Below are 27,374 nucleotides of genomic sequence, written 5' to 3'. Positions count from 1 at the left end.
AACTTCCAAATATCTTCAGGATTACCCAATAGCCTTATCTTTAAATTAAAACAAACAAGCATGAAATACTCACATCCCCCACCAATATGACATGTCGGGGGTGTGCAATGCATTAGCTCCTGTGAACTATGTTCACTGGGCCTTTCTGTAAAGAAATAGAAGATCTGCTCCGGAAACGAGGACTACCGCCATTTTCAGTCTAAATCAAAGTCGTTGCCATGGAAACTCGAAAAATATTTTTTTTTAAAATCCCAAACTATCAAAAGGCACCAGTTCACCACTAGACCTATCTATGTGCCAAGTTTGGTGAAGAAATATTTTACAGTTTTCAAGATCTGCTCCGGAAACAAGGACTACTGCCATTTTCAGTCTAAGTCAAAGTCGTTGTCTCAGAAACTCGAAAATAATTTTTTTTAAATCCCAAACTATCAAAAGGCACCAGTTCAACACTAGACCTATCTATGTGCCAAGCTTGGTGAAGAAATATTGTGCGGTTTCCAAGATCTGCTCCGGAAACGAGGATTACTACCATTTTCAGTCGAAGTCAAAGTCGTTGCCATGGAAACTCGAAAAATAATGTTTTCAAAAATCCCAAACTATCAAAAGGCACCAGTTCACCACAAGACCTATCTTTGTACCAAGTTTGGTTAAGATATCCCTCACAGTTTTTGTGTTCTGCTCCAGAAACGAAATGTGACAGACGGCACCCATTCCTATATGCCCCTTCCACTTCGTGGCGGGGAATAAAAAAAGCCATCCAGTAAGGGAGAGTGTTTGTTCCTCCCTACTACTAAAGATCTCCCGAACAGCCTCTTATATACGCTCTGTTAAGCACTACATGCAGCAATCCAACCCTTGCCCTCTAATGGAACGAGCCAGTCAGTATTATGTGGGTTGGAACAGTCTCGGTTCCAAGATACATACCAGTGTCAGAACTCAAGTTTTAGCAATCCGATATCCACTGATGATTTCCCAGATACTGAAGTTGCACGGTTGAAATTATGAAGACTATTCGATGATCAAGTGGAAAATAAACAATGTCCCTGGAGTCTATAAATGTGTTCTCATTGCTACTGCTTTGTTTTGTAATGCTGCTTACGTCTTTTAATGATAAGTCTCCTAAAGAAATCCAAAAGAAGACACACCATTTCAACTAAAGATAAACAAAAACCATGTTAATATATTTCCATCAATGCTTCTTGTAATAAAACTTATCAAAAGAAACCAGTGAGAAGTTTCATCAGTTAAAATAAAGACACCTAATAACACAAAGATTTAGAGGTGAACATTTTGTTTAAAATGGATATTGCCCTTTTTGCTTGATCCCTTCTGATCTCTTGGTGTAGGTCCTATTCTAATCATTCTGGATACCATGATGTCTACTACTGTTGTCACTGCTGTCTTTACAATTCACAAGTCAATTCATACAAAGAAAAACTGATCTATTTGATAATATAACAGCTTTATTATATATTTACAATCACACTGTATGCAGTGGAATAAAGTCATCTCTCGGAATAACTGACAATGTGAAAACAAGTAGCTACTGGATATGTCCAACAGTGAGGCCCTTCCTTTTCATACTAAGCCAACACTTAGTCTCTGAAAATATATAATGATGATAGAACCAAGCAACTCCTTTTCAATTGGAAAGGGGATGGAAGATCCTTAACCTGAGGGAAAATCTTGACTTGTTTCATTTATGGCTTTTCTATGATAGAAAGGGCTGGGCGGAAAGGAAAATAATATGATTCAGGGACTGTGAGACAAGACTACTTTTATACCTGCTGCTGTTCACATCATATGTCTTTTCACCATCCACATGAGTGAACGTAAAATAGTTCAAAGATAATTGGACGAATTGGACACAAGTCACAGATCAGCTTACGACTAGATATTACCATGTTATCACATAGATCTGCAGGGAGGCTCTACTAGGGATAAGACTGTCACTGATCGATAACATGTCACATAGACAGAAATCATTCCTTTGAGGACCCATTCTCAAACCTCAACTGTAGGATGCATTTATCTGTCTGAGTGGTATAACAGCAATGATGTACAGTCCTGTCTGGTGTCACTATTATCTTTGTTTCTGGAGATGAGGTGAAGAGTTCATATACCACTATACATTTCTCTATGGTTGTCGGATGAGTAAGGCCCATCCCTGTATCCTTTGTGCAAACTGCTACATTAACAATAGATAACAAGATTTCTGACTGTTCAAGCCTCAGAACATTCTCAACATGCACATACATGATCATCCAGATGGATAGTTTAGGAGATAAACCTGGAATTTTAACTTGCTTTCAAATTGTAAATGGAAATTAAACAAATTGATCACACAGTATCTTTTTCACCATTTTACCATCACAAACTTAATGAAAGCAATTTGGCAATATCGAATGTATTGAGTAAATGTACTGAGACCATTGATTGAGCCCAACAGTAGGCTTGGCTTGATCATTGAACTTAAGAACAAGGATGCAAGATTCTAAAATGTCAAAGTAGAACATTCATCACAAGTCCCAACATTATTCCTGGATCTTCCAAGAAAGATATGTGTCCCCTTTTTAAAACAGCACCTATAAATGCAAATATTTGCAGTGAAATGTACTCACCACTGTTGTGAATATGGTAAATCAGCCCATCTGGTTACAAACAGTATCATATTTATCATATTAGTATGGGGAAGGCTCTCTGTAATGTGACCACCTTGTCAGCATTTAGCTGGGGTAAGGGTCCTTTTATCATGATATTCCAGCTCAATCATCAATAAATAGAAGATCAAAATCTTGAAAACTGACAACTGTAGGTGTGACAACAACAAGCTGTCTAACTGGGGCAGGACTTAGATGCTGAAGTAGGAGTGTGTGGTACACTGACTACATAAAAGCTGTCTAACTGGGGCAGGACTTAGATGCTGAAGTAGGAGTGTGTGATACACTGACTACATACAAGCTGTTTAACTGGGGCAGGACTTAGATGCTAAAGTAGGAGTGTGTGGTACTACTGACTACATACAAGCTCTCTAACTGAGGCAGGACTTAAATGCTGAAGTAGGAGTGTGTGGTACACTGACTACATACAAGCTGTCTTACTGAGGCAGGACTTAGATGCTGAAGTAGGAGTGTGTGGTACACTGACTACATACAAGCTGTCTAACTGAGGCAGGACTTGGATGCTGAAGTAGGAGTGTGTGGTACACTGACTACATACAAGCTGTCTTACTGAGGCAGGACTTAGATGCCGAAGTAGGAGTGTGTGGTACACTGACTACATACAAGCTGTCTAACTGGGGCAGGACTTAAAATGCTGAAGTAGGAGTGTGTGGTACACTGACTACATACAAGCTGTCTTACTGAGGCAGGACTTAAAATGCTGAAGTAGGAGTGTGTGGTACACTGACTACATACAAGCTGTCTAACTGGGGCAGGACTTAGATGCTGAAGTAGGAGTGTGTGGTACTACTGACTACATACCAGCTGTCTAACTGGACCTCTACTAAAACCTATTGGATATCTGAGATACAGCAATAGAACTTGCAAAATCTTGATCACTGAAACAGAAAGCAAGTACTGTTGCGTTGCATCTGTGCATTGAAGAGAAAACAATGCAGTTCTTCCCTACTGTCATCTGTATCATCAGTTCTGCTGCTGTCAGTGTGGTCCCACTACACTGAGCTATCCACATACAGTTTATACGTTCACAACCAGTATGGTGCAGTGTCCAGGGACATGTCCTGTAGTTGTAGCACAAGGCTCCCTGGGTCGGCCATCACACAGCTGAGCCATGTTAACATTTACATCTGTACACAAGGGAGGAGCATGGTCTGGGTGTGTGAAACATCACCGTTTGAGCATTGACAATATGTTTCACCACTCGCATGAGATTGTATGTCATCACTGCCTTCAGACCTGTCATGTGTCCCCTGTCTGACTGACTGACATGACCTCAACAGGCTGGAGTGACATGCTGCTTGTGTCTTTACATGTGGACAAGTGCATGCCTGGTTGTGACTGGGCCAGCTGGGATCCTGACAGGTTCACGTTGGGATGGACTAGTTGGTAGAGGGACACTGGAATAGTCACAACACCTGCAATAAAGAAGGTCTTTGTTAAAATCTGAAGTAAACATCACGGCTAGTTTTGTTGTGATTGAAATAATGAGCAGCATGCAACGCCATTGGGGTAAGATGTCATGTAATAAACCAAGTTACTGAACCTGATCACTTAATCGTATTAGTAACCTGTTACAACAAGCATAGTTTGTCGGGGACCTATTCTACCTGGAATATCTATCGCAGCTATAACAAACATGGACAGTACAAAAAGCCTCTCTGAACTAGAAAATTAACAAGTAAACAATATTTTTTTATATTTATATACTTATCCTGCATTACTACTTAATGCATTTGCTGCTTGTTCTTGACAGAGAAAGAGCTGTGAGAGATCTTGATGAGGAAGAAGTTGTTCCAACTGGTTGAGTGGCTAACCCTATCACACAGCTCCCTTGTGACGGGAAGGGGTGATGTCACTGATCAGCACATTACTGCTAAAAACAGAGCATCTGAAGACATCGTGGGGAGGCAGCTCTGCGACGGGTGGGCCACTTAAGATGAAGTAATGCCGGATAAGTATGCAAATATAAAAAATATATAGATTTTAGTAGATTTTTTAACCTATCCTGCAGTACTCCTCAAGTTCTTGTTCATCTTCAACCCCCACTATCGAAGATAGGGGTGGGATGGTGAAGGATCTATCGGGCTGTCCTGGGAGTTGATTCTTGGCTAATAAGTCCCAGCACAGCCTGAACTGAACAGCTCCATGTGCTCTGCGCTCAAAATCTCACTCAGGTGATGTGTTGCCAGATCCAAGGGAAGATCATCTTCTTGGTGAGGTTGTAGGAAGATGCTGAGTGGAGTGGCTCAAAGGGTGCGCCTCTTAGCAGGGTAAGAACCACGTTCAGATCCCAGGTTTGATCTTCCAGAGTTACGTAATCTTGGTCATCTTTCGATCTTCCGGGACTGCCAAGACGGAGTTAAGGACAAGGTAGGTCATGAGGGTGCTGCCCTTAAGACAACGCGCAGAAACATATTCAGGCGAAGAGATTCACCTAAGAACTGGGCTGAAGCAGAGGCGGGATCCTGATGTGTCCTTGCAGAAACTCTCAAAGGAGCGCCATGTGTCGTCATAGAGGCCCCTGGTGGAAGGTCTATGTGGAAGGTGATGGCTTTTGCTGCCCTTGCCGAGTAACCCTTGGGACTTAGGGCTCTTTGTAGATGGACCATGCGTGAAGATGTAACCTGTCTGTAGCCGGGTGGATCTGCTGTGAGGGGCGATCAGTTTGGCCAGTCTGAAAGTTTGAGGGGGTTGGTGGAGGACATTTTCCTGAGGTCCACAAACCAGCCTCACGGCGACCTCCACAACACTATCAAAGTCAGAACAAGCAGCGGGGTTGACCTGATCTTTTGAAGGACCCTGGGAAGGAACACTGGCGGAGGAAAAGTGTACGCTTTTAGTACCTTCCCAGGGAATGCTGAAGGCATTGACTGCCCGGACTTGTGGTTCCAGCAAGGAAGAGATGAAGGTCCAGACCTGGAAGTTGTGGATGGTGGAAAACAGGTCGACTTTGGGATCACCAAGCTGTGACAGACAAGATCTGTGGGAGCTAACTTGTCTGGACTGGAGAGGGCATCTGCAAGGATGATGCCGCAGCCTGGGATGTGTTGGACCTTGAACTGTTTGTTTGTTGTTTAAAGCCGGGCTCAGCAATATTCCAGCTATATGACGGCAGTCTGTAAATAATTGAGTCTGGACCAGACAATCCAGTGATTGACATCATGAGCATCGATCCATGCAATTGGGACAGGATGACATGCATAAACAAAGCCACTGAGCCTGACCACACGATCCCGCTGGTCGCCTCTTGCGACAAGCATAGTCGCCTTTTACGGCAAGCATGGGTTGGTGAAGATCTAGATAAGTGCCTCCAGTTCTAGGTTGTTGGTGTGCCACTGTTGCTAAGTCGCAGAACACAGCTCCAAGGTGAATTGACTATACAGATGTGCTCCCCAGCCTTCGAGAGAGGTGTCGACAAACAGGTCTAATGAAACTAAACTTCAACTGCTTGACATGGGAATCTAACTTCCATAAAATACAAGCAGGAATTTCAAACAAGGCATATTCAAATGGGATAGGTCAGGTTACTAACGATGATTCTCGAAGCAGGGCTTGGACGGTAACTCAGGTACTCAAGTCGTTAATATTCGCATTTCCTTCGACTTGTATATGTTTTGTGTGTGAGTGTGTGCGTGTGTGCTTGAGTGCGTGCGTGCGTGCGTGCATGCGTGCGTGCGCTACTAGTACAGACTATCGCCGATTTATAGTGGTAGTTCAGCAAGATTTCATGCCGCAGTTTAACATGAATAACCCACTCAGACACAGTATACTGACTCGGAGCCGACCAGTCCTTGTTTTAGCACCTTCATGCCGACGTCAGACAGGGTAACAACAAGTACCATCTTTAAACGTCTTTTGATATGACGCTGCCGGGGATCGAACCCTGGACCTTCCACTAAACGATGTGTTTATTTCCGCTTGTTGCAGATGGATGCCACTTCCTTTATTATCTTTAGGAGTCTATCTTGATGCAAAATGTGCCCCAAGGAGGATTTAATCTGAAAGAGACTCGTACTAACCTGTAGAGGTTATGGATTCTCTCATGAAATCCTCCTTGGGGCACTTATTGCATTTTCCTTGCTCAAGAAAATCTACATGACATAGTTGTAACCATTTTCCTTAATAAAAAATGTTACCACACAAAAAACAACGTTTTTGTATGATATATGACCACCCCAATGGGGCCTCACCCTCTATAGGCGACACACGCCAAGGGGAGCGACTCTCACCCAAATCACTTTTCCTTATGTCATCTGACAGTGCAGACCTGCGTCAAGACTCTAGAGAAATTCATTTCATCCAACTTATCGTTGATACCGAAGACACGGCTCAAACTGTATGTGTGGTATATTTCCTTTTCTTTCTTGCAAAGGCGATATTCCTGGCATTTTATAGTTTTTTATATGTTGGAACTTGGCCGCCACGTTCGTTTCATGTATTCTGTTCTGATAAATTCCATGTTCGTGTACAACCGACCTGGCTTTTTTATCTTATTTATTTTATTATTATTATTATATATTTATTTATTATTTCACTACATTGTAACTTTAAAAAGTGCCCTACAGGCGCAAGTTACTGTGTGGTTATTTCAACTCAGGGGTGGGGGGGGAGGGGGGAGGTTTACTACGCTCCCTTTGTATGTAATGAATGTATACATGGCCTTGGCTATTGATATCGTGTGTCGCATTTTTGTTACGCCTTTGCATATGTTGTGTTGTAATTATGCATGTATCTTTCTGCAATTTCACAACTCACACTGATACATATTCCCCCCGTTCACCATCTGTTTAGTTTTAATGGTCTGTTGCAGAAGTTTGTATGGGATGCGACGCGGCGATACCACCGCAAGATCCGCACACTAAATGCCCCAAGGAGGATTTAATCTGAAGGAGAATGACTGTTTTGGAACTTGGTGAGAAGCAGTCTAAATCTGAAGCTCAACTGCATTGTTTATTGTCAGCTTTGTTATCTATGTGATGGTTTCCGTCAATGTGCAGTGAATCGGAACTCCAACATCAGATAAAATGCTTTACTTTATATATGCGAGGGACACTTGCATTTGTATCATTAATTTCATCCTCGCATTGTATTTCCTGATTTTCAGTTACAGTATTAAGTTTTCAACTGATTCGTCACATTTGGATAGAACTGCCTGACCTGAATCTGTTGCACAAAGATTTGTGTCCCCAGTGAGCACCAGCTGATGATCCTGACCGAGTGAGGCCCCGTGAAGGGCAACAGCCTGCTGGGCGTGGCTGTCCGTCATATCCAGACTGAGAGAGTTCATATGGACTTGGTCTCCCTGAGCAATGGAGCCATCAGCAAGTGTGTGCGCCGCCTGAGCTGTCTCCTGCTGCTGCTGCTGCTGCTGCTGACTGCTGTGAACTTGCTGCAATGGGAACAATGTTAACGTGAAGTCAGAGCTTCTCCCTGAACAGTACATATGTACAAACTGAGATCAGACATGTAATAACATAGCAATCTCATGGTGGTCATGTATCTTCGTCTCATCAGTCAAATTTGATTGCTAAAAAAATATAATCACTGCACGGTAGACCATAATTAAAAAGACTTGAAAGGTAGCATCATAAGTGATATAAGCTCAGGTTTACAGAACTTATGTAGATTGTGGTAGTCCTTCCAGATTGTCATGAGTTGTCTCTTATAGCCTGTGTTCCATCAGGACTGACTGGAGTGACTGGAGTGTTGCAGGCAAACTATCAAGTCTTCTGTGTGTTGACTTACCGCGTGTACCACAGTGGCTTGTGTTCCATCAGGCAGAGTGACGACACTGCCTGGAGTGGTTGTGTCTATCTGTATGATGGAGACAGAGCCGTCTGGGTTGTTGACTGTCTGAAGCAAGGTTCCATTCATGGCTGCAGCATACTGGGGCTGAGCCTGTTGCGTGGATGTTCCTTCATCATTGAAGATGTGAAGCAGATCTTCACGGCCATGATTTTTATAACAATTTTTTACAATGGTGCGGAGTGCCTCAGTCCAAGAAACCTGAAACAAGAACAGCGATGACCATCAAGGACATACGGAACAGAGCAAAAACATGTAATCAGAGTTACATGTCTATTGTATATACTTATCCTGCATTAAATATTGCACACAACTTATACTAATAAAGTCCTAACTGGAAATGAATGACTATCTATGCTATGAGTAGCATCTTCAGTACTCTGTTCCCCAACATGACCTCTGTGACATCTGGTGTCGGAAGACACGCCCCCTATAGGTCATTATTGTCTTCCCATACTTCCCTCAGAACTGACTGTACAGCGGGGAGGAAGACGTCTGTCACAGGAGGAGGGCCCTTGGGTAATGCAGGATAAGTATATAAAATAGACATAACACTCTGATTATGTAATATTCTAAATTTATCCTGCATTACACACTGCACTTTATCTGATGAAAGGTGGTTGTACCTTCAGTCCAGTGCTAGGATAGCTGTCATGTGTCATGGCATCTCGTAGAGTGGTCCTGTAGGTTGGGTTTGCCCGAGGTGGTTAGTCTGTTACTCTTCTGCAGCAAGCATCTGCAACAGTAGCACACGTAAACAACCAGACATAACTTTCATTTCCCTCTAGGAGACCTACCTGGTAGCTTAATGTTGGATAAGCGAGTCCCGGAATCTCACTGTAAAAGTGTAATCGCAACCCAGTAAACAGAAAACTAAACCAAGAGTTTAGATAAACTTACTACTGCTTACTACAACTCCTTCCCTCCTCAAACCTCGGAACAGTCTGACCTAGGGGGCATGCGGGTAGGCTACATTGCAGGCTACCGGCATTTGTTGGGGTTGGCGATCTGCTGATAGACTACCAACATCCCATACAGCATGCCATACACGTCTTCCACAGACACATCCTGGGAGATAATGGCTCTTGAAGACAGTGGAAGAGTTCCAGAAGGATCCCTGCAAAATGGATTGGATGGAACAATTTCCATGGAGATCTATGGTTGAAGCCAGCGCCCGGGGTGCTCCAATTCTGCTGCGTCATAGGCCTGCAGGATTAGCCAGAAGGAGATGGTGTTCTCACTACAACAAGCTAACCCTAGCTGCTGTAGCTAGAGCTAGTAGGAAGATGGACTCCTGAGTCAGGTTTTGATAGGAGGCCCTGTCCAGTGGTTTATAGGAATGTTGACTGAAGTGCCCGAGTCTGACGTTCAAGTCCCATGCTGGAGGATGAAACTTAAACTTCTGGACCTCCAACCTGAAACTTCTTAAAATAGCCATCAACTGCGGTATCATGGACAGCTTCCTGTCTTGGGCAACAGCGCAGACGGTGGTGTTTCTTTACTCTCAGTAATAGTCCTCTAACTTGCTCCTGACAGAAGGAGATAGGAGGTGGTCGCCTAGACTGACCAACATGTGCAGCAGCGCCAACGTGGTCATTCTGAACCATAGTGGAGATTAGAAACAGCACCAGTTGAACACCTTCATGTTGTGAATCATGCAAAGCTTTGTTGAATTCTTCTTGGGGACAGAAAACACTGGGGGGTAGAACCCTGGGGTCAGCTCTTGTTGGTCCTGTTCCTCTATGACCTTCTTTTCCTGCCAGGTGTTCATGCTGGCGGTGTGGGGGTGTGTGTGTGTCTATGAGAATGCATTTGTACCTGTGTTTTAATATATTTATTAGTCCCCAAGAGTCCAGTTCTGCCCAAAAACCGAGACAGTCTTCCCCCCTACTGGTGAGGCATGGACAGGGGGGAAAGATCACAGTCACGTCTGCCCTCTGGGGAGTCACTACCTGTTGCCCCTCCTCCTAGAGAAACCTGGTCGGTCTCCATGGTTGGAATCATTGTCACGTCTTTTATTAGCTCTTTTGGTGAAATTCCAGTGTGGCTGGTAAGCGTCTGGACTAGTGCTGAAATTCTCTTTCGTCGTTTTAAAAGAAAGTTTGGCTTGTCTGTCCTCAATTTTCTCCACAGCCTCTCATCAGTAGGGTGATCACCCAAACACACATCCATGGCTGCTAAGGACGACGCCAAAGCCGACCTAGGTACGAGATCTGGGGATCTGTGAACTTGAAGGATCCAACTCTGGAAGAGGCAGTCATTCTGGAAAATTCCTTGTCCAGGGAGAGCACCTTTTCCACGTATGCCTGGCCATGTACTGGTTGCTTCTTGGCATGCTTAGGTGGTCTGAAGTTGAATGACTGTCTAACGCCAAGAAATCCTTGTCTATATCAACCATGCCTCTTGGATGAAGGGGTCTGGTGGCAGAGTAACGGTCTCCAGGCGTCCTCCCTCCATGTGTCACTGGGGTCTGCTCCCTTTGTGGGTGATGCCGTTGCCAGTAGAAAGTCACAGCACATCTGAAAAGCTGGGGCAGACATCTGGTTCCTCTTCGTCACAGTCTAGCTCAGAAGATGGTTCACTCTCTAGAATGCAATACCCAACTTCCTAGAGTGACGAAGAGAAGAAGGGGAGGCATAACTGATCTCTGCCTTGAGTCAAAGGCGCTATATGGCGTAGACCTAAGGGATCTATGCGAGTGCCTCGTATCCTTGCTAGATGTTACCTCAGTGGATAGAGAATGGAATTGTCTGATGAGGTCAAGCGCCCAGGCGGGAGGCTCATCCTCTGCACTTGAATGAGGAGGCACTACTACTTGAGGCATCACTAGAAGCGCCACTGCTGAAAGCGACGGCGGCTTGTCTGACTTGGTGGAAGTCTAAGGCTTGGGCTCGACCATCCTATTATAACGGGGTGATGAAGCAGCAGAGGAAAGGTCAGACATCCTGTGACAAGCCTGTTGTTGTTTCCTTTTGTTAACTACTTTGAGATAGGTAAGGAAGTATGCATCAGAAAGAGAAACACAATAAGGACACTTTCAGCATGGAGCATGGTCTCGAGGCACATGTACTGAGTCTGAGGGTCCTTCGCTGATTTCTTGCCTTCACAGAGATCACATTTGCAGTAACATCTGTAACATGGAAACACAAGGTAAACCCAAAAGACAATCTAAAAGCCTGCTCAAGTCTAGACATTTGAACTATGATATGACGTCACAGTGAAAACATTTTGAGTGAGTAAAAACATATTTGACAAGGCAAACATGTTAAATAAATCGATAATATGAAGGAAACCTGCAACAAAAGCGAAAACATTCATATTTTGACATGGGTCTTGTCGATGAGAATTGTTGGCGCCAAATGGCAAGAAGGGAGAAAACTGCGGCCAACATGAAACACCACGGTAGAGGCAAGGAAATTACTACCATGCATAGGAAACACTGAATACCCTAGTCTGCTGAGGTAAAAAGGATGGATAACGCACCAAACAAACTCAGAACAGTTTGAAACACAAGCATCAAAAGATAGATTCTTTGGGAATCAGGTAAGTGATTATCTCTCTCATCCTTCGTTGGTAGCGAAGAAGAGATTAATAACATATAAGGGGCATGTCTTCCAACAGTTGATGTCATGGATGTCATGTTGGGCAAAAGAGTACAGAAGACGCTATTAGATCGTCATTCATTTCCAGTTAGGAGCATGTGACATTCTACCATGATGTTCCAGGCTGTTTCTCTACACACAACATAATACAAACACAATAAGTATCTGCTACAAATTTTCATTGTATTGGGGTATATGTATCTACAAACAGAACTTGTAAATCTGAACTTGCACTGGCAATTGAAAGCCTAATACCTTCTGCTTCTGTTCCTCTGTGCGAGCATCACTGCGGACATTGGCCCAGGGCAGATCCTCTGGCCACCAGATTGGGCGGTGTTCAGGTTTGCCCCATCCGGGCTTACCCCGCCCGGTGGAATACTTCAGCATGAGTGGGATAAAGGCCCGCAGCTGGGCCTGCGGCACAACAAACAGTTTCAATCTGTTGAGATTGTCAGTCATAGAGAATGGCACATTAAACAAAACTTATAAGTAGTAAAGAACTTTCAAGTATTTATCAATGTATGTCTAGAAAATTAAGCGTGAGAGGGTGAATGAAATCTTATGCTTCAGTAAGAAATGTCCATTTATATCTCAGAGTCACAGAGGTCTGTAAATATTATAGTCTGGGCAATTCTGAAGATGACAGCATGAGCAAAACATCCATGTTGTTGGGGAATGACAACGCCCAATCAGTCAGGTCAAACATTCTTATCACCCAATCCTCCTTTACCATGCTTAAGTTTGCCTTTGTGATGATAATAAGATACAAGGGGTCTATCATGTCTATTATTTCCCAGAGTTCCCCAGTAGTGCCTCTACCTGAGTCATCTTATCAACTGGCGTGGGGATGCCATCAATACACAAGGGAGGTAAGTCATGTATGCTGGAGTTCTCCATCTGCGGCATAACCTGCTCTGCTAGGGCTGTCTCAAGGTCCTGGAGAATCATGTTGCGACAGTTGCGCATCTGAAACATAACATTGCAGTAAATACTATGACATTATGACTATTTAGTATTATCAGTTATATGTCTTTTCAAAGCCATTTTAGGAGTCGTGTTTGTCAGTGCTCCAGATGAAGCATGAAAATCAAGGGGCCTTTCTTATAACCCTATTGTCAAAAGTTAAAAGATTGAGAGGATTCCAAGATGCAACAGAAAGATCAAGGACCACATAATCCCCATCCTCGTGGTTCAGTGTACTGTATCTCCATTCTACTGTAATAAATACTTGGTACCCTTTCGCAGTGTTCGAAATACCTGCCTGCCCGACCGTCCGAGACGGGTGGATTTCAACTCCGGCTGCCAGATTTTCAAATCACCCTGCCCGACGGTTGGGTTATATTTCACATGTGAAAATATTCTAAATATTTCCGGATGATAAGCATTAATTCACATGTAAAGATGAATGATAAAATGTAACCAAAATGAAAGCCCGTTAGCTTATCCTGAGAAACATATGATTATAGTGGGCAGGCAGGTTTTGGTCAGGGCTGTCAAGTATTTCAGCTAGCCAGTCCTGTGGTCTGGCTGAAATGTTTGGGAGTTTCATAACCTGCCTTTCGCTACCATAGCTTTGTTTGCTTGTCTGGGACAATGCTATAAATGGCTGTCCAATCACATTACACTCATGAGGGAGAGGATCTCTGTGACGAGGTACTAGAGATAGTGAAATGACTTCCTAAATGAAGCTATGGTAGTAAACAGGTCCAGGGCATTCATCATCATAGAATGGAGACACAATACACTGGACAATCGAGGAAGCAGTGCCCTCATTGATTTTGAAACTCTTTGTGACAGGAATAATGAGATGTTACAATTATTGACATCTTAATGTTAGGAAGCATAAATTTATTGATCATTTCATAAATCAATGTTTTCCTTCATAAGACACAAAATATTACAACTGTAGGTCCCATTGACTGACAATCCTATAGCAAGTATCTGTGATGAGTAGACAGCTCACCACACTCTCAAGAGGCTGTGAACCGAACACTTTGAACGACTGGACTGACTTGGTCCCCTTGCCTGGAGTACAGCAGACAATGACAGCCTGCTGACCAACTCGTGTTGTGAACTCCTCAATGGCCATCTTCAGCTTCCTGGCAAGTAACAACATTTTACATATGAACACTTACTCACAGCCATCTTACACATGAACACCTAACATGGACATCTTACACATGAACATCTAACATGTCCATCTTACGCATGAACACCTAACATGTCCATCTTACACATGAACACCTAACATGTCCATCTTACACATGAACACCTAACCATGGCCATCTTACACATGAACACCTAACATGTCCATCTTCTGCATGAACACTAACATGTCCATCTTACACATGAACACTTACTCACAGCCATCTTACACATGAACACCTAACATGGCCATCTTACACATGAACACCTAACATGTCTATCTTACGCATGAACACCTAACCATGTCCATCTTACGCATGAATACCTAACATGTCCATCTTACACATGAACACCTAACATGTCCATCTTACACATGAACACCTAACCATGTCAATCTTACACATGAACACCCAACATGTCTATCTTACACATGAACACCTAACCATGTCAATCTTACACGTGAACACCTAACATGTGCATCTTCTGCATGAACCCCTAACATGTTCATCTTACACATGAACACTTACTCACAGCCATCTTACACATGAACACCTAACATGGCCATCTTACACATGAACACCTAACATGTCCATCTTACCCATGAACACCTAACATGTCCATCTTCTGCATGAACACCTAACATGTCCATCTTACACATGAACACCTAACATGTCCATCTTACACATGAACACCTAACATGTCTATCTTACACATGAACACCTAACATGTCCATCTTCTGAATGAACCCCTAACATGTTCATCTTACACATGAACACTTACTCACAGCCATCTTACACATGAACACCTAACATGGCCATCTTACACATGAACACCTAACATGTCCATCTTACCCATGAACACCTAACATGTCCATCTTACACATGAACACCTAACATGTCCATCTTACACATGAACACCTAACATGTCTATCTTACACATGAACACCTAACCATGTCAATCTTACGCATGAACACCTAACATGTCCACCTTACACATGGACACCTAACATGTCCATCTTACGCATGAACACCTTACCATGTCCATCTTACACATGAACACCTAACATGTCCATCGTACGCATGAACACCTAACCATGGCCATCTTACACATGAACACCTAACCATGGCCATCTTATGCATGAACACCTAACATGGCCATCTTACACATGAACACCTAACATATCCATCTTACGTATGAACACCTAACATGGCCTTCTTACACACGAACGCCTAACATGTCAATCTTACGCATGAACACCTAACCATGTCCATCTTACACACGAACACCTAACATGTCCATCTTACACATGGACACCTAACATGTCCATCTTACGCATGAACACCTAACCATGGCCATCTTACACATGAACACCTAACATGTCCATCTTACACATGAACACCTGACCATGTCTATCTTACACATGAACACCTAACCATGTCAATCTTACACATGAACACCTAACATGTCCATCTTCTGCATGAACCCCTAACATGTTCATCTTACACATGAACACTTACTCACAGCCATCTTACACATGAACACCTAACATGGCCATCTTACACATGAACACCTCACATGTCCATCTTACACATGAACACCTAACATGTCCATCTTACGCATGAACACCTAACCATGTCCATCTTACGCATGAACACCTAACCATGGCCATCTTACACATGGACACCTAACATGTCTATCTTACACATGAACACCTAACCATGTCAATCTTACACATGAACAACCAACATGTCTATCTTACACATGAACACCTAACCATGTCAATCTTACACATGAACACCTAACATGTCCATCTTCTGCATGAACACCTAACATGTTCATCTTACACATGAACACTTACTCACAGCCATCTTACACATGAACACCTAACATGGCCATCTTACACATGAACACCTAACATGTCCATCTTACCCATGAACACCTAACATGGCCATCTTACACATGAACACCTAACATGTCCATCTTACACATGAACACCTGACCATGTCTATCTTACGCATGAACACCTAACATGTCCATCTTACACATGGACACCTAACATGTCCATCTTACGCATGAACACCTTACCATGTCGATCTTACACATGAACACCTAACATGTCCATCGTACACATGAACACTTACTCACAGCCATCTTACACATGAACACCTAACCATGGCCATCTTATGCATGAACACCTAACATGGCCATCTTACACATGAACACCTAACATATCCATCTTACGTATGAACACCTAACATGGCCTTCTTACACACGAACGCCTAACATGTCAATCTTACGCATGAACACCTAACCATGTCCATCTTACACACGAACACCTAACATGTCCATCTTACACATGGACACCTAACATGTCCATCTCACAGATGAACACCTAACATATCCATCTTACGTATGAACACTTACCCACAGTCATCTTACACATGAACACCTAACATATCCATCTTACGTATGAACACTTACCCACAGTCATCTTACACATGAACACCTAACATATCCATCTTACGTATGAACACTTACCCACAGTCATCTTACACATGAATACAAACCATAGCCATCTTATACATGAACAGTTAAAATGGATATGCCGTCAACAGTCTAAAATGTCAATAAAGACAGCCACAGAACAATACTTCTCAAATATGTTCTGCACAAATACTGAGGACCAACATTTTAACATTTTTGAGACAACTAACTATCCACAATGTTTGTAAATGTGCAAGAATGAACTCTTGATAAACATGTTTGTAATACACAACAGTTAAGTTTTAACTCTAAGCCAAGGAGATTTTTTTTCTAATGCCATAGAATGTTTACATTTGTTTCACAAAAGAAACAATAAAATCGTAACGACTTTGAACAAAATAGGATGTCATCATTCGAACCATATATGGCTGAACAGCGTCCGTAAATCAAACCTCTTGATCAAATTCAGATGGCACGAGCGCTGGACACAAGCAGTGAAGTTTGAACTTCCTTGGTTCACTGGAGATGAGGGGATGATGCTTACAGTGTGACACATTTAGGAGCATGGTCAAATAACAACGGTCAAATAAAGTATATATTCAAAATATTGCCAAATAACTGGAACACAGGAGCCCCACTACTAACCACACATACTCCATTCGCCATATCAAGCAACTTGCACCTACAAATGCTCCCTGTCCAACTTCTAGACCAATCTGTAACTAATCTTTATGACCATCTCCTTTAGTCCATATTTTCTTGTGAATATTACAGTTTTATACAGAAAACATGAATTCAAAAGTAGTATGTTATTGCCCAGTAAATATTTATCTATTGTTTTTAGTATCAACAAACTTTGAAGTTTTTTCACTACAGCTCGATCCCTGAAAACAAGTTGAACTCGTTGTTTATCATGTAAATAGGCGCCCCTCTCTGTCAATTTCCTAAGTGCCCATGGCACTTATTAAGGCAATCACATTACAGCAAATCAAATTACACTTTGAACAAAAATGACTGAGTAATGGTCACAAGTAGATATGTCAATATGGCAGTAGTTGTACATAAAATGTACATTTGCATTGAACGCCACTACTAACCACACACAGTATACAAATATCATTACATTGTGAACAAAATTGACTGACAAATGGCCATAAATGAAATTTTGAACATAGCTGTCTCGGTGGCCACATTTAAAATAGGATTCAAACCTTTGGAATATTTCCGGTACTATCATTGGTGGGAACAAGTATGTGAAGTTTCAGCTTCATTGGTTAAGTTGCAGTTGAGGAAAGGATCTTTACAGTGCAAGGAATTGCATTTTGAGATAACTTGAATGGTCCAAAGGGCAAATGTCAAACGAGCACGAAATACTCATATCCCCCATCAATATGACATGTCCAGTTGTGTGCAAGGCAAGAAACATTGTACGTTTTTCAAGATCTGCTCCTTTAAGAAGCACTACTGCCATTTTTCAATTTAAGTCAAAGTCGTTGCTATGGAAACTTGAAAAATAATTAATAATGAACTAACATAAGGCACCACTTCACCACTAGACCTATCTATGTGCCAAGTTTGATTAAGATAAATCTCTTAATTTTTTAGATCTGCTCAGGAAACAAAATGTGACGGAAGGACAGATGGACAGCACCCATTCCTATATCCCCCTTGCACTTCGTGGCGAGGGAGTATAAAGGTCTGAGTTTAAAATATCACAAACAAGAGTCATCAGAAAGATGGGATATCCCCCCGGCAGCTGTCTGTAAAGTAACAACAAGTAAATGTGCAATTCTGTATGTAATGAGTCAATGTTGAATGCTCTTGAAGAAGCATACATTTATTTACCCACAAAAGATCCACCATGGTGGCATCCATATGAAATGGAAAGTAAAATAAGTGCGTTTCTGAGGGTTTTTTTTATGCAAACAAATGACAAATTACAAGAAACAATAACTAAACAAGCGTATAGGTTTTGAGTTATGCTCCGGAAACGAACTCTACCCTATAGAACCTAGTCCAACTTGTTGCCATGGAAATGTAAAAAATAAAAATTTATAAAACTCCTAAATAGCAAAAGGCACCAGTTCAGCATGAGTCTGATAGACATGCAAAGTTTTGCTAGAAAGATTTGAATGGGTTTTGAGCTATGCTCCGGAAACAAACCCTACCCTATAGAACATAAGTCCAACTTGTTGACATGGAAACGTAAAAAAAACAACTTTTACAATTCCTAAATAGCAAAAGGCACCAGTTCAGCATGTGCCTGGTAGACATGCAAAGTTTTGAAAGAAAGTATTTAACGGTTTTTGAGTTACGTTCCGGAAATGAACACCACTCTTACAGAATCTAGGTCCAACTTGTTACCATAGAAATGTAAAAAATAAAAATTTATAAAATTCCTAAATAGCAAAAGGCACCAGTTCAGTATGTGACTGATAGATTTGCAAAGTTTCGATCAAATACACTGAATTGTTTTTGAGTTCTGCCTCGGAAAAGGAAATGGTTACGGACGGACAGACAGACTGGCTGATCGCTATATCCCCCGCATTATATGCCGGGGGGATAAAAATGGAACATATGCGCCAGGCCCCACTGCTACATGTACTGACAGAAGAATCAAATTTCATAACATTCTGAAATATAAAGGTTGAGAAATGGCCATAACAATTTTTTTCAATATAGCCATCCTGTCAAGACATGAAAAATTGTATGCAAACCTCTTGAACAAATTGGGGTATCATCATTGGTGGGAACAAGTATGGTAAGTTTCAGCTTCATTGGTCCAGTGGGTTCAGTGGAGAAGATTTTTACGATGCATGATCAATGACAGACAGACATTGGACAAACAGGCCATGGGATAGGCTCAGTTGACTTTCAGTCAGGTGAGCTAAAAATGGCATGTTCCTGGCGTGTTTGTTTGTTGTTTAATGCCAAAAGTTTTCCCTATGTACGATGGCAGTCTGTAAATAATCAAGTCTGGACCAGACAATCCAATGATCGGTTTGTTTTGGTTTGGTTTGGTTTGGTTTGTTGTTTCACGCCGCACTAAGCAATATTCTAGCTATATGATGGCGGTCTGTTAATAATCGAGTCTGGACCAGACAATCCAGTGATTAATATCATGAGCAACGATACACGCAATTGGGATCGATGACACACATCAACCAAGTCAGCGAGCCTGACCACCCGATCCTGTTAGTTGCCTTTTACGACAAGCATAGTCACCTTTTACGGCAAGCATGGGTTGCTGAAGATCTATTCTACCCCTGAATCTTCACTGGTCTAATCCAATGATTGACATCATGAGCACTGATCTCCTGGCAAGTAACAATATTGTACAAATAAATAGTTATGTAGTCAACCTGCAATAGTTTAAGGTACCTTAATTACATGATTTGGCATCAAAATGAACAATGTCAGATTTAATCAACTTTCACTTTCACTTTCACTTAATTTAATTTCACTTTGACAGGATACTGTACAGCTATGGTACAGGAGGAATAAACCTACCTAAGTAATCTAGTTTGCTGTCGTTTCCTGTTGGAGGGATTCGTCTCAAACATATGTGGACGTTTTCGTTTCTTACCAGTTGCTATGGCAGCCGCTGCTGCAATACCTACTGTGCCTGGAAGAGAGCAAAACAAGAGACTGAAGCAGCCAATCCGTCATTCCTTATGAAAGTTTGCCTGTTAAGACAAAGATCAAGGTACATAACAAGGTATTGACTTTCTCTAAACCAAACTGAAAACGTAGTTGTCGGACAACAATGTACAATGTTGAAACAATTACATGGTCAACAAATCAGTTGCAATACAAATGTCATAATTCAAACAGTAGGCCTGCAGTGATACACATGGAGGAGATACTATGTGTGATATAGTGTGTATTATGACATGGTACAGTGGCCCTAACTGTTTGAATACAATGCCATAGCCTGCTTTTTAGTGATTCAGTGACTATACTTGATGTCCCCCCAGATTGCCTGCTACAACTAATACAATCTACATAAGCAGTGTACCTTGGAGGCAATCATTACTGTTTCAGATCTGTGTGTTAATACATCAACTCCTGAATCAATGCATGGACAATATTATCACAGCCAATTAGGGATGGATCCCTTTAGAACCAAAATCAACATGTTATCATGGTAGGCAGTGTTCACACAAAATATCACACATGTAATGGGGTGGTTAGGGATCCCCCTAAACCCCCAAACCTGGATCTGCTCCTGGCCAGTGGAACACTTCATTATCACAGAAAACAATACTTGAGCTCCTCACTGACAAGAAGTTTGGGTCTGCTTCTATTAATTTCCATTTTTTCTTGTTATTACTAAGATCAGCTTACTCATTTTCCAGCTTCCATGAAAGAGGAAAGACAGTGCCCTTGCACAATAACTGACCGGGTATAGTCAGAGTGAGCTGATGTTATGTAAGTTATAAAGACTTGGATGCTCATGTGACAAGGACTACTATTGTTGACTCTAGCCAGCAAAATCATATTCCTATCAATCTCCAATGCTGCATCAGTGGATCGGTCTACCCTTATTTATTTGGGTTTAAAGATGAGGAATAAGTGCTTCACTTATTTGAAAGTTCAAACCTGAGGCTGCTAGTTGAGAGGTGACATCATCGGCTGTCAGGAGGTCTGTGGGGTCAAAGGGTTCACTCTCAGGCGAGCTGGGGCCACTCATGCCGTCACTCATCATGTCGGAGGTGATGTGGGCTGGGTTGATAGTGATGGTCCCGGCCAGATTCTGTGTGTTCATGTTCATGGTGACATGAAGCGGGTGCACTCACCTGGTGGAACATTCACAAAACAACATGAGACAACAGGACATGTCAGGGATAAGGGTGAAACGATACACCGATATTCCGATGCATCGCGATACTTGACCCACGATACGATATACGATAAACGTGGGCCCATTTATCGATACGCCACGATACGGAACGCAAATCTCAAGTACAGCGTTTGCTCGCTATTGTGCCTTTCAATAAACCGCAAACTTGGTTATAGCGCGCGGTAACGCACGGCTCCCCAAAACGTACTTACATTTTTAATAAGCTCAGGTTTTACACCGACAGATGTTTTTCCCCATCTCATTAAACATTATCAGCTGATGCCCGCAAGCACATAACAATGGAAATACAAGTCAGCAAGTCCGAACTGAAGTACGCAATTCAATACCATTATTATACTATCTTGTTATTAAAACGTGTTCATTATATATCTGGACTTGTGTTTGTAGTATATTTTATTAATTTTACTCAAAATTTCATTTAATATTGTTTTCATTAAGTTAGGTGAAATCGTGTGTGAAGAGATACAGCAACCACGGTCAGAGTACCGCTTTTGACGCATTGAAACGAACTTTAGTTGCTAGAGAATGGATACATATATGAAAAAAGGCCCTACTTTGACTCGTCAAAGGTCATATTTGTGGCAATTTGGCTAATATATGTCAACATAACGTTTTCGCAATCGAAATACATGTAGCACGGGAAGTCCCTAGGGTGACTGGTCAAATTGTTCCATACATGTACGTACAAATATCCTGTAACAGCAATCACCAGTACCAAAATGCTACACTTGTGGTTCTTATAATTTTAAATATATATATAGTAAAAGCTGCAACTAAGGTAACACGATATTGAATATATTATTCCTGATAAAACAAAAAATTCAGATACAATTTCTTCGAACATTGCATCAAAATTCTTTGACGTTGTATCACTGGTGGAGCACATTAATTATTTTCTGGTGTTTGAACTTTGAATTGTTTTTAAGGAAAGTTAGAGAAAGTTCCACTTTGAAGCTGGACAACTTCAGTAGTCTTGTTATTATAAAATAATTTTGACTGTTCCAAAATCATGAAAGGTTCAAACTTGACATGCTTTAAGTCTTGTTTTTTTATCATTGCGTATCGAGATACGTATCGTATCGTGACCAGAATATCGCGATGCGTATCGTATCGTGACCTTCCTGTATCGTTGCAGCCCTAGTCAGGGATAGAAATTACCACTAACCCAAGTAAGTGCATCTAATGTTAATGGTATCTTCACAAAATTAAGGGGGGGGCTCATATCTTACCACTATTTTGTATCTATTGATGATTTTGGGTAAGGTGAAAAAGAGCAATAATGACCTGATTATTGCACTTAGATAGCAGTTTAACATAGATGCCCCACCAACAAGTCACTGTTTTATCCCTTTAATCTGATAATGCTGAGCACAGTCAGAGTAACAAGTACCATTTTTTAACCTATTTTGTTGTGACACAGCAAGTGACTGAACCATCAAAATTTTACTTTTTACTTTTCTGTATGAGAAAATAATATGAAACAGACAAGTTTACGTACTGTATTATAAAACTAGTCAGTCTTGTTATCGGGCTGGGTTTTGTATCCAGAAGATGACCATGGAAGTTATGTGGAATAAAAAAAAAGAAGTTTGTACTTGCTTCCTGACATAGATGCGAGATCAATATGGACGAGGGATATTGGGTTTAACGAATGGGAAGTCGAGAACATACTATCTATTGGTTAAAACATTGTACTCATGATGAAGTTCTCCTATGCATTTCCTGACATCCTTATATAGTTAGTGAAAGAGAAACAGTGTTCCTGTTTACTGGTAATTACCAGTTTTTTACAGGTAAAATGAGGCTTAGACTGGTATTTCATGTGACTGCCAGTTCCTGTGGACCGGCAAATAAAGTACCTTTTAAATCTTTGTTGTTGAACAAAACATTGGTGATATTCATATAAGTACATTTTTAGAATGAAGTCAGCTTGTCTGTTGCCATCAGGGTTTCCCCTTGTCTATTTTTATTGCATAATAACTTTTTGCTTTGCTTCAGGTTAAATATCCATTTGTAGTGACTTCGTCTCGAAATATTTAAAAAAAAGGAGAAAATTGTGACTGAAGTTAGTGTAAATGATGTATGGATCTAATTAGGTTACTTCAGAGATGATGTCTTTACACTGAACATTATGTTGAAATAATTAAACCCAGGTAATTTTCATACATTCTTTAATTTGTTTAAAGTTGGGACTGGCAAAAATTAGGGGGGACTGCCAGTCCACTAGAACTGCAGTTTCAAAAGCCAGCGGGAACACTGAGAAATGAAGGATAATAATCATGATCAATACGAAATTTGAACTGACTATCTTGGCATGGGACACCAATGTCCCCCAATCTGTTTGTTTGTTCTTACATCGCATTCAGCAATATTCCAGCTGTATCGCCCCAACCTGTAAATAGTGAAGTACGGACCAGATAATCGACTGATATGAGTAAAAACCGTCGGATTACCATGACATGCAATCAGCCAAGTCTGGAGTCTGACCACCCAATCCATAGTGTCATATCTTACAGCATTGGTTGACCTATTCTTACCCAGAATTGTGACAGGGAGGAAACAGTCGACACTAAATCCTATCCCTCATATCATATAATAACAAATATGTCACATCTACTAGTCCTTATAGTGAATACATAAAGAAAAACACATAGAAATGGCATAATTCTACTTGTGATTAACTATTGGGCAGTTTGGAAAGGACTACAGGAATAGTGCCAATTTCTAATGCTGGTTACTTGTAAAGATCCGGGATAGAATAGGTCTCCAGGAACCCATGCTTGTTGTAAGAGGTAACTAACGGGATAAGGTGGTCAGGCTCGCTGACCTGGTTGATGCAAGTCTTTGTATTACAGTCGTGTAGATTGATGCTCATGGATTGTCTGGTCCAGACTCAATTATTTATAGACCGCCTTCCTTCAGCTGGAATATTGTTGTTTGCAGCGTAAACAACAAACAAAAATTAGCAGGTAGGGGTGACATGATACACCTTTCAAGCCTCGGTTACATCATGATAATAGTACTAGACAGATAGATAGATTTTATTATGAGAAATGAAAGGACTAAATGAACTTAAAGTACTGGCACAAGCCAAATTTCCAAGATTTTGAATACTTTACACTTGAAGAGAACCAAAGATACTTTCCTGCCCAAAGGGCAAAAGGAATAACAGCTTGGTTAAAATCCTAAACAACTTATATGTTTTTATTATTGACCACATACACTGTATGTCCTAATCATTTACAATACACCTTCAATAAAAAGCTCATGTCTTGTTGGTGGTGTGTGTTATAAAATATATATATTAAAGCATACAACTCAAGAATTTGAATAATTGTTAACATGGTTAAAAAAGGAAATCTCCTTGTTCTTAATTTGTTTTGTTTTGCATTACTATTTCTTCAAAAAAAAACTTGATTACATCGCATAATTTAAAACTACAATATATAAAAAAGGTCAAACACATCATTTCATTTCTAATGTCTCATGGATACATGAAAAACATCTTGTTTGACCTTAAAAACATATCTTAATATTTAAGGTCCAATTGCATTAAATTAGGTGTGTCATTGTATATTGATTTATCAATATTTTTTTAATGTTCATACTTAACAGATACAAATTTATAGATATAGATACTAAATTAATTCACTGACACAGAAACGTTTACATTTGATTACCAAATCAGATGGAAGAAAATTCAATTTTAAACATACTTATGGATCAGTCAAATTCATACTTTGCATAAGTTTGTTAATTTTTACCTACACATGTACAGGGTAAGTAATTTTGATATTAATTATTAATGTATGATATTTTTTGATTGATTTATCAATACTGAACTTTCCACCCCTTCATTAAATTGTTTTTGTTCGCTCTTTATTTGCCTTCAAGCCATTATACATGGCACATCTGTCACTTCAGACAGTTTAACATGAATAACATTATAAATATTTCAGTAGATCTATGTGGATCTTTAATTTCTTTACAATAAGTTGGGAACTTTGTCAATTCATATTAATGGTCATGTTGAGCTGAGTTTCAACATCTTAGTGTTTGGTATAATTACTACCATAAGTAGTACGAGATCTATTTACATATATATCTTATCTTAAATTTCCACAAATATTTCTTCCTATCCAGATGCTTTTGTAAAATGGAATATCTGGGGCAATGCCAATAAAACATCCCAAGTTTTCCCCTGTTCTGACTTTCATCTATGGAAAGCATAGCAAGCACATGCAATGGAGTTTCCATAATGATTTTCGCGATAGGGACATTTGGTTTAAGAATAAAATATTCGTTGTGTGCCTTTACAGTTCGAATCGCTGTACTTTCTGTTCATATTTAATAACTTTGAATATACGTTCTAGCAGGCATTACAGCTCTTACTCAATGCGCAGTACGGTTCATCTGTAGACGAAATTTGACAGATACACATTTGCGACTGCGCTGTACATGAACCTGCGCGCGCAAGGATATTGGCATACTAGTTTCAACATCGTCTGTAGTGTTAATGAGGGGAGCGGAAACATGTCATTTTATAGCTTAAGACGTCACCTGGACATACAATCTACTCCTGCAACATTTCTCTTTGACGACCTAACACTGCGATCACTGTTGCATACACTGAAAAGTGAATTGTCAACTCACAAAATGGCGGTCTTCCGATAGAGAACAATGGAGCACTGTTGACAGAGCCCTTCTTTGAAAGAAGATAACAACCAATCTCGCTGTCTTTTGTCCGTTCTGAGAGAAGTGAAATACAAATAAATGATTGTTTTTACTTCAAATCTGCTTAAAAGTCTAATACTCACCATATATGGTCTGAAAACTTATATTAAAGTCGGTCAAATATTTAGGCCACATGCGCAGATTGGTTCAATTTTAGGTAACGTTTGAGCAAGGGAGGGTGTTTCAGCGATGATGAATGAGCGCCACCTGTCGTTGTCTCGTGGAAATTGGCGGGCTATTCGAACGTCATTGAGCTCACTTATCGAATGTGTTAGATATAATATGCAATCCGAACATGAAGCAAGCATTCGACAGATTATTCGTATTTTTGTATCATGCTAAAGTCTTGAATATTAACTTTGCATCGATGCTGGAGTTTAAATTCTTTGCTTCGCCAGGATTGAACAAAGTGGTGCGTTGTGTACACTCACGGCATCTATGAAATCAAGAAACCGGAATGTTTTCAGGGGCGCCTTGGTAGAGACATACGTATATCATCAAATTTCATAGATACCAGCAAACACTGATATTAATTATTCCAGCTAATTTATGAACAAGACTCTAAATTAATAAGTTGTTTGATAGGCATTACTTAGAAGTTGACGGATGACAAGGTAGACACAATTTTATGGATAACAACTTCTTTAATACTGTAAAAAGCGACGTTTCAGTATAGATCCTTATACCGTTGTCAAGCAAGACTGAATGACGGTACTTACTTACTTACTTTGGAGATTTAACGTGCGCTTTCCGACTGATGCGTATTTCGCACACGGGCCCGGCCAGGCCATTTAATGTGTTTCCGAAAGGGGCGAAAGTGGTGTGTGCAACCCAAGAGGGGGCTTTAGGGGTTGCTTATAGAGAATTTTGGAATTTTGAGATTTGGAATAGATGCCGATGGGGTTGGGGAGGAGAACTAAGGGAGCTGGGTATGGTGGATGTTAAAAATTGTTTGTTTATGTAATTTTGATTTGGTAGATTATAGTGTTTTTAGATGCATTTTATTAGTTCCGTTTTGATTAAGAATACGCCTAAGGCCTTGAAGTTTTCTAGTTTATT

At 40.8% G+C, this 27,374-nt stretch overlaps 1 protein-coding gene across 2 annotated transcripts; it reads right to left on the bottom strand.

The window, feature by feature from the left end:
• Positions 1-1,445: 1,445 nt before the first annotated feature.
• LOC139445404 (DNA-binding protein P3A2-like) lies at positions 1,446-26,471 on the bottom strand. 2 transcript variants are annotated; one of them, XM_071226544.1, is made up of 9 exons: positions 26,399-26,471; positions 21,320-21,516; positions 20,228-20,342; positions 14,052-14,187; positions 12,908-13,054; positions 12,344-12,502; positions 8,427-8,687; positions 7,839-8,070; positions 1,446-4,096 (listed from the first exon to the last, which is right to left on the bottom strand). In XM_071226544.1, exons 2-9 carry the CDS (start codon positions 21,489-21,491, stop codon positions 3,921-3,923), a joined length of 1,398 nt encoding a protein of 465 aa, XP_071082645.1. In that variant the 5' UTR covers positions 21,492-21,516; positions 26,399-26,471; the 3' UTR covers positions 1,446-3,920. The 2 variants fall into 2 exon arrangements, with proteins under 2 accessions (XP_071082645.1, XP_071082646.1); XM_071226545.1 differs by lacking the exon at positions 26,399-26,471 and adding an exon at positions 26,235-26,342.
• Positions 26,472-27,374: the final 903 nt, after the last annotated feature.

This window comes from Haliotis cracherodii, unplaced genomic scaffold (assembly GCF_022045235.1).
Source record: "Haliotis cracherodii isolate W230 unplaced genomic scaffold, xgHalCrac1.p SCAF_6, whole genome shotgun sequence".
Classification (NCBI taxonomy): Eukaryota; Metazoa; Mollusca; class Gastropoda; order Lepetellida; family Haliotidae; genus Haliotis; species Haliotis cracherodii.
Note: the sequence above shows the minus strand (reverse complement) of the source record. Positions and strands in the feature narration are given on the sequence as shown.